This window comes from Nicotiana attenuata, chromosome 9 (assembly GCF_001879085.1).
Source record: "Nicotiana attenuata strain UT chromosome 9, NIATTr2, whole genome shotgun sequence".
Lineage (NCBI taxonomy): Eukaryota > Viridiplantae > Streptophyta > Magnoliopsida > Solanales > Solanaceae > Nicotiana > Nicotiana attenuata.
In genome coordinates, this window is record NC_031997.1 from 43762088 (window position 1) to 43784557 (window position 22470).

The 22470-nt window shown below is 37.0% G+C and overlaps 1 protein-coding gene across 1 annotated transcript; it reads right to left on the reverse strand.

Moving 5' to 3' along the window:
- LOC109232800 (E3 ubiquitin protein ligase DRIP1-like) lies at positions 16748–21045 on the reverse strand. The gene is made up of 7 exons (XM_019398525.1): positions 20927–21045; positions 20140–20239; positions 18931–19327; positions 17780–18303; positions 17610–17660; positions 17248–17320; positions 16748–17162 (listed from the first exon to the last, which is right to left on the reverse strand). Exons 1-7 carry the CDS (start codon positions 21030–21032, stop codon positions 16983–16985), a joined length of 1431 nt encoding a protein of 476 aa, XP_019254070.1. The 5' UTR covers positions 21033–21045; the 3' UTR covers positions 16748–16982.

The following is a 22470-nucleotide window of genomic DNA, read 5'->3' on the forward strand; positions in this document are numbered from 1 at the left end:
GGTATTGCCCGTTTTATTACGACAAAAAAACGTAGAAATTACACCAGCTACCACTTTAAAGCATACTATTTAAAATAAATTTATAGTTCATAATGTATTTAAAGATTAGTTAATTTTTTCAGTCTTTAGGATACGACGACATGAAGTTTAGACTTCAAGGTTCAAATATTACGACATCGTGTCCTAAAGTTCGAATATTGTGTCCACAAATTCGAATCTTATGTCCTGAATTTTAAATTAGAAATCCAGAAACTCAAGACACTTAGTCCTTAAATACAAATTAGCAGTTTTGAAATTCACGACACTTAGTCCTGAATTTCAAAGTAGTAGCTCAAAAATTTAGGATATCAAGTCCTGAATTTCAAATTATGAGCTCAAAAATTTAGGATACTTAGTCATGAAGTTTGGACGACCTGGCTAATATTTAAATATATTGTAAATTATAAATATATTTAAAATAGCATGCTTAAAAGTAGGGAAGAAATTAAAAAATAGCCACAGTTTCAAAAGTAATCTAAATTTAGTCACTTTTCATATAAAGATAAATCTGAAAGAAAACACTGTTCAAAATCCGGAAAAATACTCTGGTATATTATATTATTATACTGGAGTTCCAGCATAAGTATACTGGAACTCTAGTATATTCCAGTATAACATACCGGTCCAGCATAATATACTAGAGATTGGAGCATTAGTGTTCCAATCTCCAGTATGTTATACTGGAACTTTCCGCGTGTTGGAGTTGCAGCATAATATGCTGGAAGTTCATATACAGGTGCACTGATCTCCAGTATATTATGCAAGAACTTTCCGTTTTGCAGTAAAAAAGTGATTATTTTTCAATGACTTTACAAGCGCTGGCTATTTTTGAATGACTAATCCAAAAACTGGCTAGCCCGTACTATTTTTACTAAAAGTAGCTATTAGCGCACTTCGCCCCAAAAAATGGTTTCCAAAATCTATTGGTTGAACCTATGAAGTGCAAAACAGCCCCCTTTGAGGCTTTTGTTTATAGTTTGTCCCTATTTTAAAAAGTTTTACACAATATAAAAGAATGTAACGTTATTATTTTCGGTAAAGGGTCATATCTGGTGCTGTACTCTTCAAAAAGGGTTATATTTGCCCTTTGTTATACTTTTTTGATATATTCATCCTAACCGTTATACTTCAGGATCATATTTGCCCCTCATCCATCAAATCCCCATCGCCCACCTTTGTTTTCCTACATGGCGCGTATGAGGATTTCTTTTTCCTCCAATTTAAATATGGTCACGTATTTAAGATAAAGTTCTTTTTCAGCTCCATATTTTTTGGATAGCAGCGGTAACATATTGGCAAACAAGAACTTTTAACTCAAAATCACTAATGTGAAACAACTCACAATTATTGCGGTAGCCAAAGTAAATTACGCGAAGTTGCACAACAATGGAGTTAATGACGAAGGTTAGTGCTTAAAATAGAGCACTGGCAGAAGCCTAAAACTCGAAGAAAACCTTCAAGTTTATTTAAGAAAATGCCAAGATGAGTGAATTTTTGAATAGCGTCTATAAGCAAGACTAAACCGAGTTGTCGCCGTCGATGAATTAGAGGTAAATATAACCCTTTTTGAAGAGTACAGGGAAAAATATAACCCTTTTCCGTATTATTTTCGAGCAATGGTCTAAAGTTTGATCATACATTTTGTTATAGTTCTTATTTAGACCTTTGGGTCTAAATTATTCTGTGAACTTGGGTGAACCCTTTGGACAATTTGGTCATAAAATTTTTATAGTTCTTCAGGACAATTTCAGACCTCGCTCTAGAGTTGGGCCATAAATCTTTTATAGGTAGTTCAGTTTCTTCAATAACTTTAAACCATCATTGACTACCTAAATCTCTTTTTCTTTTTCCTAATTTAGCTTAAGTCATTCTCCAGTACTAAGTTATCTTTATCTCTCAAGCATACCTGTTTGGATTAGCATACTTTTTGAAAAAGATCTAAAAACATGAAAACAACGACTATGTGTTTATTTCTTGAATCAAAAAAAAGTATTTTCGGGAAATTAAAATAACCCCAACATATATGAATGCGATTCTTCAACGGTTCTTCTAATGGTGGTTGATAATTACCTACCTTTTTTTAATCATTCAAGGAACATTCATATGCCTAACTGATATTATTTTTGTTTACCTTAAAATTCGAGTAACAGTTAAACTTATATTATGATCTTAAAGATATGTGATTTGTTGGAAAAAATTGGAAGATGGAGAATAATATTTAGCTTGAGGCGTGTCAAGGACACTGTCCTTAAGGATATTTCGCCCACACCGTGATAAATAATATTAGGCGTATCCCCCAGGATTCAACAAGCTCTTCTAATATAACTAGGAGCAGAAACAACAAAGTTTAACGAGAAGAAAACCCAGCACAAAGAATAGGGAAGAAAAGATTTTTTTAGCTTTTTACACACAACCCATGAACACAAGTTGATATGTTTATATATAAACCAAAGATATAAATCTGAACGTTGAGAATCATTAAGAATTCAATGCCATGAATTCAATAAGAAAACATAAGGCAAATAATTAAATGTCATGAATTCAATAAGAAAACTGATGCCTAAGAATTTGAAAACGTATCACTGTAAATAGGCAATGAAACGTATCACTGTAAATAGGCAATGAATTAAAGAAAAGAGGATACTGTTATAATTACTTCCTATTCAAGATTAAAGGAAATTATTATCACTTTAATATTTGCAAATGGTCAAGACATCTGGTCAGTTTTAACAGTACAAAAAATATAACTGATTGCAATACCCATTCAATGTTAATAAACATTGAGTTATAAAAAATATTAAAATACTCATTCTTTTTGAGTTATTAAAAATATTGTATTTTTTTAACAATCCCCCACATAGCTCAAAAAGAATATCATAATGAAGAAAAATTTCGCTGGGTTTTTACAAATGAGCATAATGCGTCGAATCTGGTGTCTCTTGGACTATGAACCAGACCTAGATAAAATAAGATTAAACTTACAGAACAATTGGTGAAGTTCAAAACTTCTATGAACCAAAAATTCTTTTGTAAGTTTAATGTCTTATCTATCACATTATACCCGCACACACTATGTTGTTTATCGCGGTTTTGCGCTAATAGGCCATGCGCACGCCTGGTTTTCATGAGTGCTCTAGAAATTTCGCCACAAACTTCATAGAAGCGGCCCCACTTCACACTCATATAGGTCCATCCATCAAGTGTATTCTGCAGTGCAATACACCACCTACAAAAGGCTATGGATTATTGGATTAANCAAACAAGGAAAAGAAAAGACGAGATTCGAAGCGAAATTCGAACCAGTTCAATACTTCAATGGCGAAATGGAGTTGCCGAGTTGGACTTAGACACTGGAATCTGGACAGTCGGTGGAGAGCAGAGCAGTAAGAACTTTCAGTCTTCAGATGCAGACCGTGAAGAATGAGGAATTGGAGATGGATTTTGATTTTAGGGATTAGATTTGTTTATTCCCAATTTTTGTTTTATACAGATCTGTAATCTGTTTATTCCCGATTTTATACTATAAAGCAAGTCAAACAAAGAAAACGACGTTGTTTGTTTTGCTATCTTTAAAAAGAACTGTACAGCAACAAAAATGAAAAAATGTCGAGCTGCGGGTTCGATCCTGCGTCCCTGAGGCAGTTTTGACCACCCTTTGACACTGGGCTATGGTTCTTCATTGTTACAAGGGTGTTCAATATGTATTACATATATATAAATTCTAATATTTTACCTTTATACACGGTATTATTTTTCGACGAAGGGTGGTCAGTTGTCCACCCTTGCTACCATGTACCTTCGCCCCTGACCGAGGTGAACACATAACCACTAGTGGATTTTATCTCATCTGAATCAGAGATCCAGTTAGCATCACTATATCCTTCTAGTACAGTGGAAAATCCACTATATTTAATACGATAGTTCATGGTACCTCTCAAATATTTCATTACTCTTACTAATGCATTCCAATGATCATGACTTGGGTTTTGAGTATATCTACTCAATCTACACACAGCATATGCAATATCAGGTCTAGTAAAATTCATCAAATGCATTAGACTACCAATAACTTGAGCATATTTATTTTGATCTATAGCATCTCCCTTATTCTTTTTTAACTGACTACTAGCATCATAAGGAGTGCTTACAGGTACTACATCAAAATTATCAAATTTTTTAAGAATTCTTTCAACATAATGTTCTTGAGTCAACATCAAACTACTACCATCTCTTATAATTTTCATGCCTAAAATAACACTAGTTTCTCCCATATCTTTCATCTCAAAATTAGAAGAAAAGAAAAATTTGATTTTATGTACCAAATCAAGGCTAGAACTAAAAATAAGCATGTCATCCACATAAAGGCAAATAATAACACATGTACCATCTACACATTTTGTATAAACACATTTATCTACTTCAATATATGAAAAACCATCATTAATCAATACTTGATCAAATTTTTCATGCCACTGTTTAGGCGCTTGCTTTAGACCATATAAAGATTTTAGCAATTTACATACTTTATTTTCTTGGCCAGACACCATACAACCCTCAGGTTGCTCCATGTAAATTTCCTCTTCCAAATCACCATTTAAAAAAGCAGTTTTAACATCCATTTGGTGAATATAAAATTTATAAATAGCAGCCAAGGCAAATAAAACACGAATAGAGGAAATTCTAGTTACAGGAGTATAGGTGTCAAAATAATCAATATTTTGCTTTTGGGTAAAACCTTTTGCAACAAGTCTAGCTTTGTATTTATCAATGGAACCATCCAGATTAAGTTTCTTCTTAAAAATCCATTTACAACCAATGGGTTTAGCTCCCGGAGGTAAATCAACTAAAATTCAAGTTTTATTTTGTAAAATTGAATTTAATTCTACATCAATAGCTTCTTTCCAAAATGAGGCATCAGACGAAGAAATAGCTTCAGAATATGTTAAAGGATCATTATCCACAAGATAAGTATAAAAATCATTACCAAAAGATTTTTCTTTCCTTGGTCTTTTGCTTCTTCTTAAATCCTCACTTTCAAAATCATTTTGAACAATTGGAACATGTGAAATATTATCACTTGGAGTAATAGGAGCATCAGAAATTTTCTCAAATTTTAAAGGAAAAATATTTTCAAAAAATTCAGCATTTTTTGTTTCAACAATAGTATTATTTTCAAGTACATCACTTTTGACTACTAAAAATCTGTATGCTGCACTGTTTTCAGCATACCCAATAAACATACAATCAGATGTTTTAGATCCTATTTTCCTTTTTTTTAGGATCAGGCAACATAACTTTAGCAAGGCACCCCCACACTTTCAAATATTTCAAATTAGGTGGATACCCTTTCCACAACTCATAAGGAGTTTTACCCGTTTTCTTATAAGGAATTCTGTTTTGTAAATGACAAGCAGATAAAATGGCTTCACCCCAAAGATTATCCGGAGCACCAGAACTAACAAGCATGCTATTGATCATTTTAAGGTCCTATTTTTTCTTTCCGCTATACCATTTGATTGTGGAGAATATGGCGGAGTTATCTCGTGAATTATGCCTTCTTTCTCACAATAATCATTCAACAAAATAAATTCACCACCTCTATCGGATCTAACTCTTTTGATTTTCTTATCCAATTGATTTTCTACTTCAGATTTATAAATTAAAAACTTATCAAAAGCTTCATCTTTATTTCTCAACAAATAAACTTTTGTATATCTAGAGAAATCGTCTATAAAAATCACATAATATTTTTTCCCTCCTCTAGTCATAGATTGTTTCAAGTCTCCTAAATCAGTATGTATTAAACTTAACAATTCAGATTCTCTAAATACTGAAGCACATGATTTCTTCGTTTGTTTAGTTTCTGCACAAACTTCACACTTATCAATATTCAAAAAATTAATATTTGAAATAAGACCTTCAGAATATATTTTTTTAATATAAGATAAACTAACATGTCCTAATCTAGCATGCCATAAATTAAAAGAATCAATCAAGTAAGCAGAAGTACTAGCATTTTCATTGATAACATTGAGTACAAACAAGCCGTAGTTATAATAACCCTTGCCAACAAAATTATTATTCTTGGTTGTGACGACCCGACCCGTCGTCACGTGTGTTACAGCCCGTTTCCCCAATTTTCTAATACTTTATGCTTTATTATAAGTATTTGATGTGTTAGAGTTGATTTGGATTGGTTCTAGAAGGAAATGAGACAATAAGTCTCTTTATGAGAAGGTTAGTTTGGAAAAGTCAACCGAATGTTGACTTATGAGTTAGAAGGCTCGGAATGGATTTCCGATGATTCNTTTGCCTTTTCCAAGAACTTGAGTAGTTCTTGAATCACCAAGATAGACAACTTCTTCTCCCTCCTCAACTTGGGCGTAAGACACAAAGTCTTTTTTGTTAGCACATATGTGCCTAGTGGCACCAGAATCTAACACCCAATCTTTCACATTGGCCACAAGGTTCACTTGGGAAACAACCGCAACAATTATATCATCCACTTTGGCTTCAGTCAAATTTACTTTAGCCTTAGTGGGATTGTCATTCCTAACTCTTTTTCGGCATTGAGCAACATAGTGGGCAGGTTGATTGTTGGTTTTGGGCTTATAACCATTTCTTTTATCATACCTGTTACTTGATTTTCTCTGACGGTTGTTGTCCTCCACAAGGCTGCTTCTAGTAGCAATTTCTTTTCCTTTGTCAACAACAACGTGCTTGCGGTTAAAATTATCTCCACCAAAAACAGCAACATAAACAGTTGGTGCAGCAAGAGTAGTAGCATCAACAACAACATTAGCAGCGTTATTCTCCATAATGACAACGTAAAATATCCTTAAGATTGTTGGAAAAAATTGGAAGATGGAGAATAATATTTAGCTTGAGGCGTGTCAAGGACACTGTCCTTAAGGATATTTCGCCCACACTGTGATAAATAATATTTGGCGTATCCTCCAGGATTCAACAAGCTCTTCTAATATAACTAGGAGCAGAAACAACAAAGTTTAACGAGAAGAAAACCCAGCACAAATAATAGGGAAGAAAAGATTTTTTAGCTTTTTACACACACCCCATGAACACAAGTTGATATGTTTATATATAAACCAAAGATATAAATCTGAACGTTGAGAATCATTAAGAATTCAATGCCATGAATTCAATAAGAAAACGTAAGGCAAAGAATTAAATGTCATGAATTCAATAAGAAAACTGATGCCTAAGAATTTGAAAACGTATCACTGTAAATAGGCAATGAAACGTATCACTGTAAATAGGCAATGAATTAAAGAAAAGAGGATACTGTTATAATTACTTCCTATTCAAGATTAAAGGAAATTATTATCACTTTAATATTTGCAAATGGTCAAGACATCTGGTCAGTTTTAACAGTACAAAAAATATAACTGATTGCAATACCCATTCAATGTTAATAAACATTGAGTTATAAAAAATATTAAAATACTCATTCTTTTTGAGTTATTAAAAATATTGTATTTTTTTAACATGATTTAGTCCAATACCAATTGATAAATAAGGAATCAAATGTATAAATTAACGAATAAAGTAAGTCAAACCATTATGTAAGCCAAGTCTCGACCTCGAGCTATGGCAGTCTCGAGGTGGGTCAGTGAGAACAATAAATATTAAGGCAACTCAGATGAACAGTAAGCAAGAAAATGATAAATGTTTATTCTCTTGTCAATGAATGATCCTTTACAAATGAAATGGACTCGCCTTTATATAGTGGGGGGGGGGGGGGTTTCCTAAATAAGGTACACTTCTAATTATAGTAGGTAATCTTATTGGACAGCTGTCTAACCGTCAAGTACAAATCCGTTCCGGAATTTACGCCGGGATCTTCGGGCCGCTGCGGGAATCTCGCTATTTCCGTTACTAAACTATAAAGGTATTATCTCAAGGTTGGTCATACTCGTCCTTGGTTTTCACCGAGCACTTCGATCTTCAAGTTCTATACTCCGCCATCGGGCTCGAGCCAGGTCCGTTTTGAGCTTTTCTCCAAGCAACTTCCCGAGCCTACGAAATTGGTTATACTTGATTTCTACCGTATACAACTTTTAATGCCAACTTGCAACTTAAATTTATCCCTGAAGTAGGTTTCACAATATTTGATATTATACATGCCAATATCAACTACAATATGATCATAAGAGCAGGTTTGTAGTCTCGTACCTCTCTCGATCTCTTTCCAGCAAAGAAAGTAGTATTTTCCTAACATGGATCCCCCACTAATCAAACCACCCATCCCACGGGAACCCCCGGATAAGCACAAGCAATTGGATGTAGAATTACCAACCCACTCTTATAAGGAAATGCTCTTGGACAAACCGGAGAGCAACCAAACTGATTACTATGAGGTAGACTCTCATCCAAATCCAGATCTTGACAAAGGGAAGCACATTGAAGGGTCAATTCCCCTTTTACAAGATGACAAAAATCGCCTCTACCTTCCATGGTGCTACTCCATAATCATCAAGGTCTTCAAGCGAAAGATGCCCCACCATTTTCTTCGGTCTAAACTAATTGAGCTATGGAAACCATCCGAACAGTTAATCTTGATTGACCTAGGGTGGGACTTCTACATAGTCAAATTAAGTTTAGAAAAAAGTATGGTTAAGGCTCTCCACCTTGGCCCTTGGTTCATCTCTGGAAATTTCTTATCTGTGCGGAAATGAGAACCTAAATTTGTTCCTCAAGAAGTCATCCTTACTTCTACTGCCATATGGATCCGACTTCCTCAATTACCAACAGAATTCTACGATAAGGACATCCTAGAAAAAGTTGGAAGGAAACTGGGCAAACTACTCAAAATAGACCAATGCACATCCTCTACTCTCAGGGGACGATATGCCCGTATTTGTATCCAAGTACCACTGGAAACCCCAGTGGAAATAACGGTCATAATAGGAGACCATAAGCAGGCCGTGATCTACGAAGGAGAAGGGACTTTGTGCACCATTTGTGGCAAAATTGGGCACACTGCATCGGGTTGCAATTATCGGGCAGCCACACCCAAAACAACCCATGAGCCACAGGAAGCGTAACAGAGGACAGCAGTCCAGACGGAGGAGAGTGACTGGAAAACCGTTATCTTCCCAAGAAGAAGAAAGCAAGGGCTAGGAAAATCAACAAATAAAAATGGTGCAGGAATGAATAACATAAGCCCCACCAAGTCACAAGGGCTGACCCAATAACAACAAAAACCCAGTACACGGGCCCAACCCAGTATAAGTGCCAAACGGAAAGCGGGGTCGGGTCCTGACGACTCAACTGACCCCAATCATGAACCCATCGTTCAAGGTGCTTTTAGCCCAACTTCCGAGACCCCTCTTCTCAAAGATGGAGAGACACCCGATGGGGCCGGTCTCCTTTCCCTAAATGGGTACCACTCATAACCCACAACTGTCAGCTCACCTTACCACCCAAATACACTCACCTACGCTTCCCCTACCAGTCCTTCTGAAACAATCTCTAATGGAGAAATATCAACAGTCGTCACCAACAATCAAGTGCCCTATCTGGTACCCCCTCCCAATCTCCAGCTAAAAAGACTCCAACCGTCAATTCCATTAGATCCCCAATTAATGAACAACCCACCCCTAGTTCCGACTTCCAGTAACCCCTCCACTGACCGAGATTTGACACTAAAGGGAGTACTGATGGAACGCCAGTCCCTTAAGATCACCCCTTCTGTTACTCGAAGAAAAAATACAAAAAAACACAAAAATGGAAAACGAAACGCCACCAACTATCATCACCTCCCTAACACCACCACCGGACCACCAACTGGCCTCTTGGTTGGAGGTTGCTCTTCAGGGCCAGGGCCTTTCTTACGATTTCACCCTGGGCAATCAGAAGGTGACCCTGATTGTACAAAACCCAGCTCACCTAGCTAGAGTCACGGTGGAAGCATTAAGCAAAGCCCTAGCAGCCTTTGGGCCGCTCCTATGGCAGTCGACGGTCAATAGGGAAAATAACTCTCCATTAGCCAACCCCCAAGCACTCAGCAACCACATACTACAGAGCTTCCAAACCCTACCGTTCTTCCCAGATCTGACGAAGGAGGATCCATCGGCGGAGCCGATCTTCGTAATGATCGACCATCAGACTCAACTCAAACCATCATCTTCTGCTCCAAGAGAGAAGAACACTTTACCCCTCTACACAACATTGAAAAAGGGATCTCCACAGCCCTGGAAATCCTCAAGAAGAAGAATGCCTCGGAGGAAGGGGGCATCTTATGCCACACCACGAACGGACTCGCTCCTACTGGACTCAGTGAGAGCGATAGAGTTCAGCACAGAAACCAGCGAGGTAATAGTGGTACTCTGCCCCAGAGCGATGGTCAAGTGTGGAATGAGTCTGGTCTCTATCCAAACCCATGGTCCAATCAAGCCCTTATAGAATCTAACACCAGTGCTGAGCCTCAAGAGGAAATTACCCCCACCTCCAACGAAGTGTTCGCAAGGACCAAGGCACCCTCAAGAGGGACCTCACCAACCACCCCAACTCCATTGATGAATTACATCATATGGAATGTTAGGGGAGGAAACAATGCCGAATTCAAGCGGCACTGTTTAGAAATAGTGAAAATGCACAAGCCAGCCATGCTTGTCCTGCTTGAAACAAAAATGGCAGACCACCAGAAACTGGCTCAAGAGCTCCAATTTGACATGATCATCCAGTCTCCGGCAGTAGGGCTTTCTGGGGTAATAGTGTTCATGTGGAAAGAAGAGTATGTGGCAGTGGAAGAAGTGGCAACAATCCCCCAAGGCATCCATGCAATGGTAAAGGTAAGTCCCAACCACCCTCCATGGCTCTTCTCTGCTATCTACGCTAGTAATCTTTTAGCTAATAGGAAACTCCTATGGGAAAACCTAATCACAATATCAAAAAAGCTCACAACAAACTGGTTTGTAGGAGGAGACTTCAATGAAGTCTTAAAGGCCAGGGACAAATTTGGGGGGAATCCCATGACCCTTAGTCGCAATAATGTGTTCTGGAACTGTATAAATGAGTGTAACCTTTTAGACCTAGGCTATAAAGGAAGTAAATACACTTGGACTAATAGAAGGTACAGTAATAGATCCTCTCTAATCCTGGAAAGAATAGATAGGTGCTTCGCTAGTGAAGGTTGGATCAACAATACCCTGAAGCATCTGTACTGCACCTCCCTAGGGCCTACTCAGACCACTGTCCTCTAAAAATTAACTTGGTAGGGTCTCCAAACAATAACCTACAAAGGCCCTTCAGGTTTGAGTCAATGTGGGATAGCCACCCATCCTTCCCTAACATCATCAATAGGGCATTCTCAGACCATTCCAATCTCCTCCAATCCACTGATTCCTTCAAGACTCTGGTCACCAAGTGGAACCAAGAAGTTTTTGGGAACATCTTTCACCAAAAGAGAAGAATCCTAGCAAGAATTTATGGAATCCAGAGATCTCCTAGCTACCAATTCAGTAGTTACCTGTTACACCTTGAAACAAAGTTGACTACTGAACTTAACCTAATCCTCAAAAATGAAGAGGGTTTCTGGAAGCTTAAATCTAGGATAAACTGGCTTAATGAGGGTGATGCTAGCACTAGATTCTTTCACTCCTCCACCCTCAATAGAAGAAGAAGGAACAGAATCCTCTCTATTAAAGAAGAGAATGGAAACTGGCTTCATGACCAGAAGGATATTCAAGCAGCAATATTGGGCTTCTTCACTGACCTATACACCACATCCCACACCAGAGCCCCATAGGCTTTCACCAGCCATTCCACTATGTCACCCATTCTGTCTGAAGGTCAAAAGCTTTCCTGGACAGACCTCTTGATCTGAGTGAGATAAAAAGGGCAGTCTTCTCACACAAACCCTTAAAATCTCTTGGCCCTGATGGCCTCCACCCCTTCTTCTATCAAAAATACTGGGACATATTAGGTGACTCTGTCACAAACTTCTGTCAAAAATGTTTCTCTTCAAGTTCTATGGATGACACCATGAACCAAACTCTTTTGTGCCTAGTCCCCAAATGCCCCCAAGCTTCAATGTTAAAAAGCTTTAGGCTAATAGGACTTTGTAACACTATTTACAAGACAATCACAAAAATCATTGTGAACAGGATAAAGCCTATCCTACCTCACATCATTGGGCCAAGCCAAGCCAGCTTCCTTTCTAATAGGAGAGCCTGTGATAATTCCATCATTGTCCAAGAGTACATCACTCACTTTAGGAAAATGAGGGGGGAAAATGGCAACATGATCCTAAAAATCGACCTAGAGAAGGCCTTTGATAGGCTGGAATGGTCCTTAATTAAAGACACCCTAACTGCTTTCAACTTCCCCCAAGGCTTATCCAAACTCATTATGTCCTGCATCAGTTCCTCATCCATCTCCATCCTTGTCAATGGGGGGAAAACTGAGTCCTTCAAACCTTTAAGAGGCATTAGGCAGGGAGACCCAATGTCTCCCTACCTATTCATTATGTGCATGGAAAGACTATCAAGATCAATTGATAAGGCAGTCCTAGATAACCAGTGGCAACCCATAAGTATAAGTAGAGTTGGACAAAAAATATCCCATCTCTTCTTTGCTGATGACCTAACCCTCTTTGCTAAAGCCAATGGCAGGAACTGTAATACCATTCTTTCCATTATGCAAAATTTCAATGAGCAGTCACGACAGAAAATCAATCTTGCCAAATCAAGAGTCCTGTTTTCCTCAAACACTCCACAGGACTCCATACAGAACCTCTCCAACTCTCTGTCCATCCATCACACCACATCCTTTGGTAAATACCTTGGATTCCCCATTTTCCATAAAAAGCAAACAACTGCAGACTTTCAATTCATCATTGATAACATGCAATCCAAACTGGTTGGTTGGAAAACAAAATGCCTAAATATGGCTGGAAGAACAGTACTCGCTAAAATATCTTTAAACAACATCCTTAGCCATGTCATGCAGTTCATCAACCTGCCCACTAAAGTTACCAACCAGATTGACAAAATCCAAAGGAACTTTCTTTGGGGCACCACCCCTGAAAAGAAGAAGTTACATCTAATCAAGTGGTAGGTGGTCACAAAGACCAAGGCTGATGGAGGGTTAGGACTCCAAAAGGCTAGTATCAAGAACAAAGCTTCTCTCACCAATCTTGCCTGGAGGACTTACAAGAATACCAACAGTCTATGGGCAAGAGTCCTAATTCATAAGCACTGCAACATGTCCAACAATGCCAGTTTAGTTAGAGCCTCTAGATACCCTAGACACCCAAAATCAACAATCTGGCAGAGCATCCTACGGGGCTGGGAAAACTGCAATAAAGCAAGCGGATGGGTAGTCCACAAAGGAAACAGGGTCAACTTCTTAAATGATGCATGGATACCCAATCAGCCAGCAATCAGACAGATGATTGAGGGTCCCTTAAACCAAAATGACCTCAACGCCAAGGTTAGCTCAATCCACAACCTGGGAACTTGGGACACATCATCCTTGTCTATTGCCCTTCCTCCAAGTATCCTGAAGCTGTTAAACTCAGTGTTTACTCCCCCTGTTCCAACTGAAGAAGACAACCTCGTATGGAACTTAACTCCTAATGGACAATTCTCAAATAGTTCTGCTTACTCATTCCTAAGCAGGACTGTCACCAGCATCTATTCTAGTGAGGAAGGCTGCTTCAAATGGATCTGGAAGTTGCAAGCTCCCAACAAAATCAAGAATTTCATTTGGCTAATCACCCATAAGAGACTCCCAACTAGGTCCTTCCTCCATAGAATTGGGATCAACTATGATCCCCAATGTCCTTATTGTAACAATGGCCAGGAAACTATTGACCATGTCTTCTTTGAGTACCTTAATGCTGTCCACTTCTGGAATGAAATACTGTCAAAATCTTCAAGTGACAGTTCTCAACAGGCTCCAGCTTTCAATGACCATCAGTGGCCATCAACATGGAACTCAATCAGGAATGTCCGTTTCAACAGTTATATCCTATGGGACAATCTCATTCCCTTCTGCTTCTGGCACATATGGTTAACTAGAAACAATAACTTATTCAATAATAAGAAGGAACATATCAACACCACAAACACAATCTCCAAAGCCAATGAATACCTTATGCTTACAAAAAATAGCTCCACAAAAATAACACATCAAATTGTATTAAAATGGGAGCCCCCAAGCAGAGGCTTGTACAAGCTAAAGTGCTAAACACAGTGGAGCAGCAAGGGAGAACCCAGGAATAAGAGGATTAAGAGAAGTATTTAGGAACCACAATGGTGACTGGATATTGGGGTACATGGATAATATCCCTCACACAACAAATACTAGGGTAGAATTACAGGCAGTCCTAAGGGGACTGCAACTAGCGGAGCAAAACAACTTGACTCCTCTGAAAATAAACACTGATTCCTCTGAAACCATCAATATGCTATTGAAAGGAAACCTTATTTATGATCCTTTAATTTGTGAATGCAGGTCACTAATTCAAAGGATGGACAGCGTGGTAGTGAAGTACATCAATCGGGAGCAGAACAGAGTAGCTGATGCATTGGCCAAGGAGGCAGCAAAAGAAGCCTTTTTGAACAAGTCTAGGATGTTATCAGTTCCTCCGTTGTTTGCCATGTTTTGGGCAGACATCCTAGGAACTGAATTGGTTAGATCTTTTGTGGGTTGTAATATAGACTCAATCGAGCATAACATTACTACTATGGGGGTACTACAATACCCTAGCAATGTCTCTGATGTACCTTCTTTTGTTATCTAGCAATATTAATATATCATCCCTTTAACCAAAAAAATAAAAAAAATAAGAGCATGTTTCAATTGAAAGTAAAAGTATTTTCACTCCGTAAACGTAGGGACATAGATTTTACGAACGAAATATTTCTATTCTCTCCCCCCCCCCCCCCCCCGTTTTTTTTTAAAAAACCTTCATGTCCACGTTTAATATATTAAATTAAGGACAGGAAAATGCTACCTCTGCTTCAATGTAACTACATGACATCTGTTATTGTTAGTTATTCTGTATTCAAAATATATTCTGGAAACAAAAAACTAAGGCCCCGTTTGGCCATGAGTTTTGCCAAAATAAATTTAGAATTTATTTTCAAAACTCATGTTAGGCCATAAATTTTGCCCATATTTTGGCCAAATCCCAAATCCCAAATTTCAAATCCCAAAATCAGCTATTGAGCTGATTTTGGGCCAAAATCCCAAAACTTGGGAATTATATACATGTTTTTCCAAAATAAAGTTGAAAAATATGTTTTGAAAATGTATGCCCAAACACATTTTCATCTTCAAACTAAACTTCACCCAAATCAGATTTTTCAAAACAAATTTGGGATCTATGGCCAAACGCTAGCTAAGTAAACAGAAATGGAGAAGAAAACATAAATTAATTCGAGCCCATTGAATTTACAGTACGTTCTTAAGGAACTTAATCCCCTCCTAATACCCGAGGTTTAGGATTATCTCCTCCCAAAATAAAATGGATTACCCTCACTAGTGACCAACGAACTCAAAGATCGGTAACAAATCACAGTTACTTTTGTTTACTTTTTTCTTAGAAAACAGTGTAGAAGGAGATGGAGAATTTAGAGTTTTCATAAGGAAAATCTGAGCGAATTGTTTGGTATTTATAGCTAACATGTTGGGTTCAAACGAAGAGGTGCGACTTTTCTAGGTGGCCTTTCGCGTGAAACGGCTAGTACAATAAATAAACCGGGAAAATAAAATATGAGGGAGAGTTAAATTACCGTTACAAAAATGGTCAGTAAATGTTAAATATTAATACTAACAAATAACTTTAGTCCAAAAAATTAATCAGTCAAATTATTTGACCAAATCGGAATCCAAGTCGAGCAACAACGGCACAAGGCTTTTCTTTTTCTCAACTTTTTAATTGCTAGAATAAGTGCAATTATATATAAACCCATCAAATCTCTTTCACTCCTTCAATATAGGACAATGTCACTTTGTAAATGAGAGAAATTCAAAATTTTATTTTTCCCTCCATTTCCCGTTGGCTCTACAAAAACCCAACAGTTATTAGTTTCTTGTTACATTAAAAACACTCAAAGGGGTTGCGGATGATGACGAGAAAGAGGCTAATTGGAGAAGCTCTGTTTGAGGGGCTAAGGGACTAGACCCATCAAATACGAAAATTGGCAAAAATGGTTTGATCCGGGAACCGAACTTGAAATTTTGGGTCGGGTTTTGGAAAAGGGTCGTCAATACGCTCTTTTGGAGCTCGGATTCTGGTCATGGGTTAGGAGCGGATATTATGTTTGTTGCGGATGGATGTACATTAGAGAAGGAGCTTAAGGACATACGAGGCGAATGCAATATTGCAGCACTTGATTCATCTGAACTCAATACTTTTGACGCAGAATATAAATATATATAAAAAATTCAATAAGATTGCAAGAAATAGCAGATATGAATACATAATTTTAAAAAAATATAATGAATTCAACGGCAAGAACCTTACAGGTTGAACTCGTAGAGCTTAAATCCTGAATCTGCCTCAACTTAAGGTGGCTAAAGATGAGATCTTGCAGAAAATGCATTGTTGAACTCCCAGAACTTGACAATTATAACCTGATGCACCTGTCTAAATATCAACCAAAAATTGCAACCTAACAAATATAGGAGAAATGAAACATACATTTTGTATACCAAGTTTTGGCTTAATTATACATAAAATTCAAATGACATTATAGTCTTAACAACAGACAGATAGGGGAAAACAACTAAACCAAAAGCATCTGAGTTTACGACAAGCATACAAAGGCAACAACCTGCTGCGACATGAAGTTTAGTTTTCTCCTTGCAAATATCCTATGAATGAATATTTAAGCAAAAGGAGAAACTGAAATACGTTTGGGATAATAGAACCAACAAACTTATACAACATAGTACACTGATGATAAAGGTCAATGAGGCTGAGATCTAAGGTTGCGCGCATATGTCAAAACCATCACGAAATCTTTAGCAGAACCTCCAACTTTTGCCTTTCTAATTTCTGAGTTTGGTGCTGCACGTAACCACAGCTCTACTAGTCGGTACAATGGCAATGCAGGAAGAATCGGAAGGCCTAATATGCGAATCTCCACCTGCGCGCATGTAACACATCTCAAACTCCCAAGTGTCATGCAGAAGCTAATAAAATAAAGTTTGAATTGTTGCTGTAAGTATTACCTCGTCTTCGCTCTGGAGACTCAGTTTTTGTGCAAGATACTTCTTTATGTACGACGCAGGCATATTCACATCCCTGTTTAACCAGAAAAGATAACATGTTCATGGAAATTGGTAAGAAGGGGCGAAGCTACATGTCTTAAAGGGAAATAACACTATGTATATAGGTAAAATATTAAGTTTTAGAGGTATATAACATATATTGAACACAGAGAATTTATTTCACTTCTTTCAAGTTTGAACACCCTTAAGGAAATTCCTGGCTTCACCGCTGCTAGTAAGAGCCCTTTCAGAAAAGTAAACGATGGTAAAAACTAAAAACCACAAAATTAATGGTTTTTTGGTGGTGTAATAAGAGGACTTACTTGATCTTTATGTAGCGGGAAGGAATCTGTGGCAAAGGTGAAGGACATTCCCTGAAACAACAATTGCAAGAACATAATCATCTTATTATAAATCACTACACTATCTAAGAAAGGCGAAAATGTCAAGATTAAACTCAAGAAAATTTTTTGAACTTAAGGCAGAAACTCACTGTTTATCAGATGCAACTAAAGTAAACCAAATAGGGCTGGTTCTTTCATTCTTTTTACTGCTGCTTGTGGCCTCATTAGTAACTCTTACTTCTGGCGCATTACTTGATCCGCCACCAGAGGGAAGTGTTTCTTTTTTCTTTCTGCCACGGCGTCCCTTTTTGCCTTTTCCTGAAGTACTTGATGGTGCTGCAGCTGCAATATTACTTGATCTATTTTCCTCTTTTTGAACATTTGGTTTGCTAACTTTGTGTTCCTTTGTTTTAGAAGGGACGTACTCTTCATCATCTTCGTCATCTTCTTCATCGTTTTCATCTTCATCTTCAAGATTGACTATTGGAGCGAAGTTTGAGGCAGGCTCTATGGACTTGGATTTGTTGGAATTGCCCAAACTCACACCTTTAATTACCAAGGTATTTAGTGGTTCCAATAGGTCATTCATACCATCCAATGGTTCGCCTTTTCTTGATGTAGGTTTCTTTGAGACATCATTCTTTGAGGACTCAGCTGCATATGGTCTCTCCACCTTCAAAAAGTGATAACAGGAGTTAGCAAAGCGACAAACGTATCCAAATAAATAAGGAAATCAAAGGTCGTTCTTCTCATGCTTGGCTAATGAAAAAGAATCAGGCCTGCGCGTGAGGGGCAATGTTGAAGATTCATGTCTTTTCTATCCGTTCAAACTTTTAGATGAGACGGTCGTACAGTTCAATACTATTACTAATCTATATCGTACTGTCAGTAAAATTTTTACAACTTATTACAGCAATTTGTCTCCCATGCGTAGTTCCAACCGTGTTATTTCCTCCTAAAATTGTTACCAAATACCTTTTAGAACAGTAGGAATGGACCAAAAGTTCCACATCTCAGTAGCACATATTTTGAACATTTTAACCTGTCTAGCATCAAGTTGCCGTTTTGTTAAATCGAAAGTAAAACAACAACAACAACAACAACAACAACAACAACAACAACAAAAAACCAGTGTAATCCCACATGTGGGATTTGGGGAGGGTAATGTGTACGCAGAGCTTACCCCTACCTTCTGAAGGTAGAGAGGGTGTTTCCGATCAACAAAAATAATGAGAGACTAGAGGGAAAATTACACAATAACAGACATATGAGTAAAACAATAAAATGGAATTTCACCAACCTGTTCTTTATTTTGAATAGCTTTGCCTGAAGGAAGAGGAGTACTTGAACTTCCAGACTGATCTCCCTTTAACTTGTGCTCAACATTAAGATCAAATTTAATCGGATCTTGAAAACAAGGAGCATTCGCATTTCGAGCATGACCTTTTCTTCTTCCACTCGGAACGTTCTGATGATTTGACACTTCTGGTTTAGTACTCACTAAGGAAGAGATGGACTTTTCCTTTCTCCTTGAGCTAGTAGCAGGCAATGGATTATCAATGAGCATGGCATTATTATCCTCAGCAACCTTTTTACTTTCGCCTTTTTTGGAACTTCCTTCGATTATTCCACGCTCAATGTATTCTTTTCTTCTGTTAGAGAATATGTCGCGGATCTCTTGGACTTGGTTATCAGGCCTGTAAAGGAAGCATTAAGGTTATACCTATACTTAAATTTTTTTTCACACATATATATTTATTGTTCTGTTTAGCATTTCATGAGTGCTTTTTTCTCTGCTCCATTCTAGAAAATTCAAGAATAGGTGTAGCTGGTAAAATCAACCAAATGGAAAATAAAGCCAAGATCAAAAGAAAATGATCTTTTTTCTCAAAAAATGATGGTGTCTAGACTAGTTTGGGTGCAACTTGACTATTTCATCGTGTACCTGCTACTTCCCATCAGCACAGATACTGACCACCATAGGCATATAGGAATAGTCACCAGTGCTTTTTTATCTGATCCGTCATGATTTTCACCCACTTTATAGATCGCTAAGGTGCAAAAGAAGATGATCTTCTAAGTACAACAAGATAAAAGAATGTGCAAACTATATCTTACACTCTTAATGCTTCAAATTCAGTTAATTAGCAGGACTGCTATTGAAATATAACTCCATGCAAATTAGTAAAGAAAATCAGCAACTTTGCTCAATATTGTCAAACTTCAGCTCAAAACCAGATCCAAATAGCCATTACCATATTAGTATGTCACAATGTATGTTATATTAACCCAAGAAATGAAGTTCAACCTTAGTATTAATCATTCAATTACGTCCAGTAAATTTTTTTATGTACATATAAACGGCAGCCCGGTGCACTAAGCTCCCGCTATGAGCGGGGTCCGGGGTAGGGCCGGACCAAAAGGGTCTATTGTACACAGTCTTACCCTACATTTTTATTTACATATATAACCTTATAATCAATAGTATATGACTTTAAGGCTTAGATACCTGATTTTCTGCAATGGGGCACAGCCTAAATCCAAGTTGCATACTGGACAAATATGTGATTTCTCTTCTGTTATCTTCTTTGTTATGCACTTCTTGCAAACTGTTAAAATTTAAAAGATTAATTAATCAGATATAAAAAAAACTTCATCAAACCCCCAACTACAACACACAAAATTATGTATTTTTTACCCCTATTAGGGTAGTCTGTCTACATCACACCCCTAGGGTACGACCCTTCCCCGAACTCTGCGTGAATGCGAGATGCTTTGTGCATCAAGCTACCCTTACCCCATAAACAAAATAAATTTTGACAGATCTAGTAACAAATTCTAGTGCATGTCAGGGAAGTTTCAAGCTTGAAAAATGGGTTTAGAATAGAATTAAAATTTAGAAGAAAAAAAAAAAAGAAAAATGTTAAACCATGCAGCTTTTTTGCTAGAATCTTTGAATTTAAGCTCCTTTGATAGCTACAAAAAATAAAATCCAAAAATAAGACATAAAAATAATCTAATCCAGTATTTCTCAACTAAGGCCAAATGTAACAAACTGATCAAACAAGAAAAATTAAAAATAAAATAAAATTAAAGAGACTTAATTAATCAGTAATCATGATATGTACTAGATTAAAAGTCCATGCAAAGACCTAGATCACATAAACTTTGAAAATGACACAAATTCTAATGAAAAACATTGGAAAGAACGTGAAAAAAGATTGAGAAAAATCAAGATCTTGAAATCCAAAAGAATTAAATTAAAATTAATTTAAAAAAGGCAAAGATTTTCTCACATCTGTGACAGCATTCTTCAATTATGGTGACTTTTTTGCATAGTTTTTTGCAAATTCCGCATGTCAAAACACTCTTGATACTTGCTTGCCGTGTAGAAAAATCCATGTTAATTCCTTCATAAACTGCAAAAAATAAAAAAGGAAATCAAATCAGTCTTTTCCTTATAAACTAATGTATATATACATGTAGCGGCGGAGCCACATGCAATCAAGGGATTTGAATCCTTCGTCGGAAAGTTATACCGCATATATATAGAATTTTGAATCCCCTTAACATAAAAGAAATATAGGTTTAAATCCTCGGTGCGGCATTTTAACTTTTTTTTTAATCCCCTTAGAGAAAATCCTGATTCCGTTGTTAGTATACATACACCTTGCAACCTTTGCATGTAACCATATACACCTTTAAACATCAACTCAAGAAAATTATATAAAGAGAAAAAGAAAATGCAGAAAAAATAAGTAGTAAAGAAGGGTGGGGGGGGGGGGGTGGAGGAACAATAGTAGTACCTCTTTTTCTTGATTTTTTTGCAGAGTGAAATGGTTGTGTGTAAAGAAAAAGGGATATATAGAAAAAGGGAAGCGGCGGGATTTGGGAAGAAGTAAATTGAATTTTGGATTATTGGAATAATATGAGAAAAGGGTTTTGGATTAGAAATAATAATATGGACAAAATTAGTTGGTTTGTATAAATGATAATATTAATAGTACTCAACTATCTCTTCCATGGCTTAACACCATGAATATGATACCAGCAGCTTCAGCCACCTTTAGTGAAAAACCCCATGTATTCTATGGGCTTTTCTTATTTCTATTTTTCCATCTTTTATTAAAAAAAAAAAAAAAAAAATTGGATGTCCATGCGGTAAAAAAAATAAAATATTCCAAAATGTCCATTTCAAAAAAAATATTTCTCTTTAAGAGAAAAAAAAATATACATTTTATGTATACATTCAGAGTATACAATTTACATTACGCAATAGTATACATATACAAAATGTGAATTGTCGACCTCTGAAGGTATACAAAGCGTAAATTATTGAGAGGAATTTTGTAAATGGGTACAATTGGGTAAATATATACCTTACTCGGCCTGAATAGTCATATAATGTTCCTTTTTTACTTTTTATCTTGTAACGGTAGATTCGCAATTTGATTATTCCACCGAATAACTTTATTCAACACGTATTTTGGGTATACAAATATTATAAATTGTAGAACTCCAAAAATATACACCGCGTTGTAATGGGTACAATTGGGTAAATAAATGTTACTTCGCCTGAATAGTCATATAAAGTCCTCCCCACCCCAACCCCACCCCAACCCCACCCCCACCTCCACCCCCAACTTTGTAACGATAGATTCAGGCAACTTACTTGCAATTTGATTATTCCATCGAATAACTCCCTGGTCAACACGTATTTCGGATAACTCTACTTATAAAGTTTACCCTTCTTGTATTTTGTTCTCTTGTGATTTAATTAAATACAAGGATTTGCGCATGTTGAAAGGTAAAAAATCGTATACCCTCAACTATTAATCTT

Coding starts and splice junctions, on each gene's coding strand:
- LOC109232800 (XM_019398525.1), bottom strand. CDS start 21,032: ATGGATTTTTCTACACGGCAAGCAAGTATCAAGAGTGTTTTGACATGC. Junction 17,661..17,779: donor TTAGTTGCATCTGATAAACA/GTGAGTTTCTGC, acceptor TTGTTGTTTCAG/GGAATGTCCTTCACCTTTGC. Junction 17,321..17,609: donor TCCCGCTACATAAAGATCAA/GTAAGTCCTCTT, acceptor CTGGTTAAACAG/GGATGTGAATATGCCTGCGT.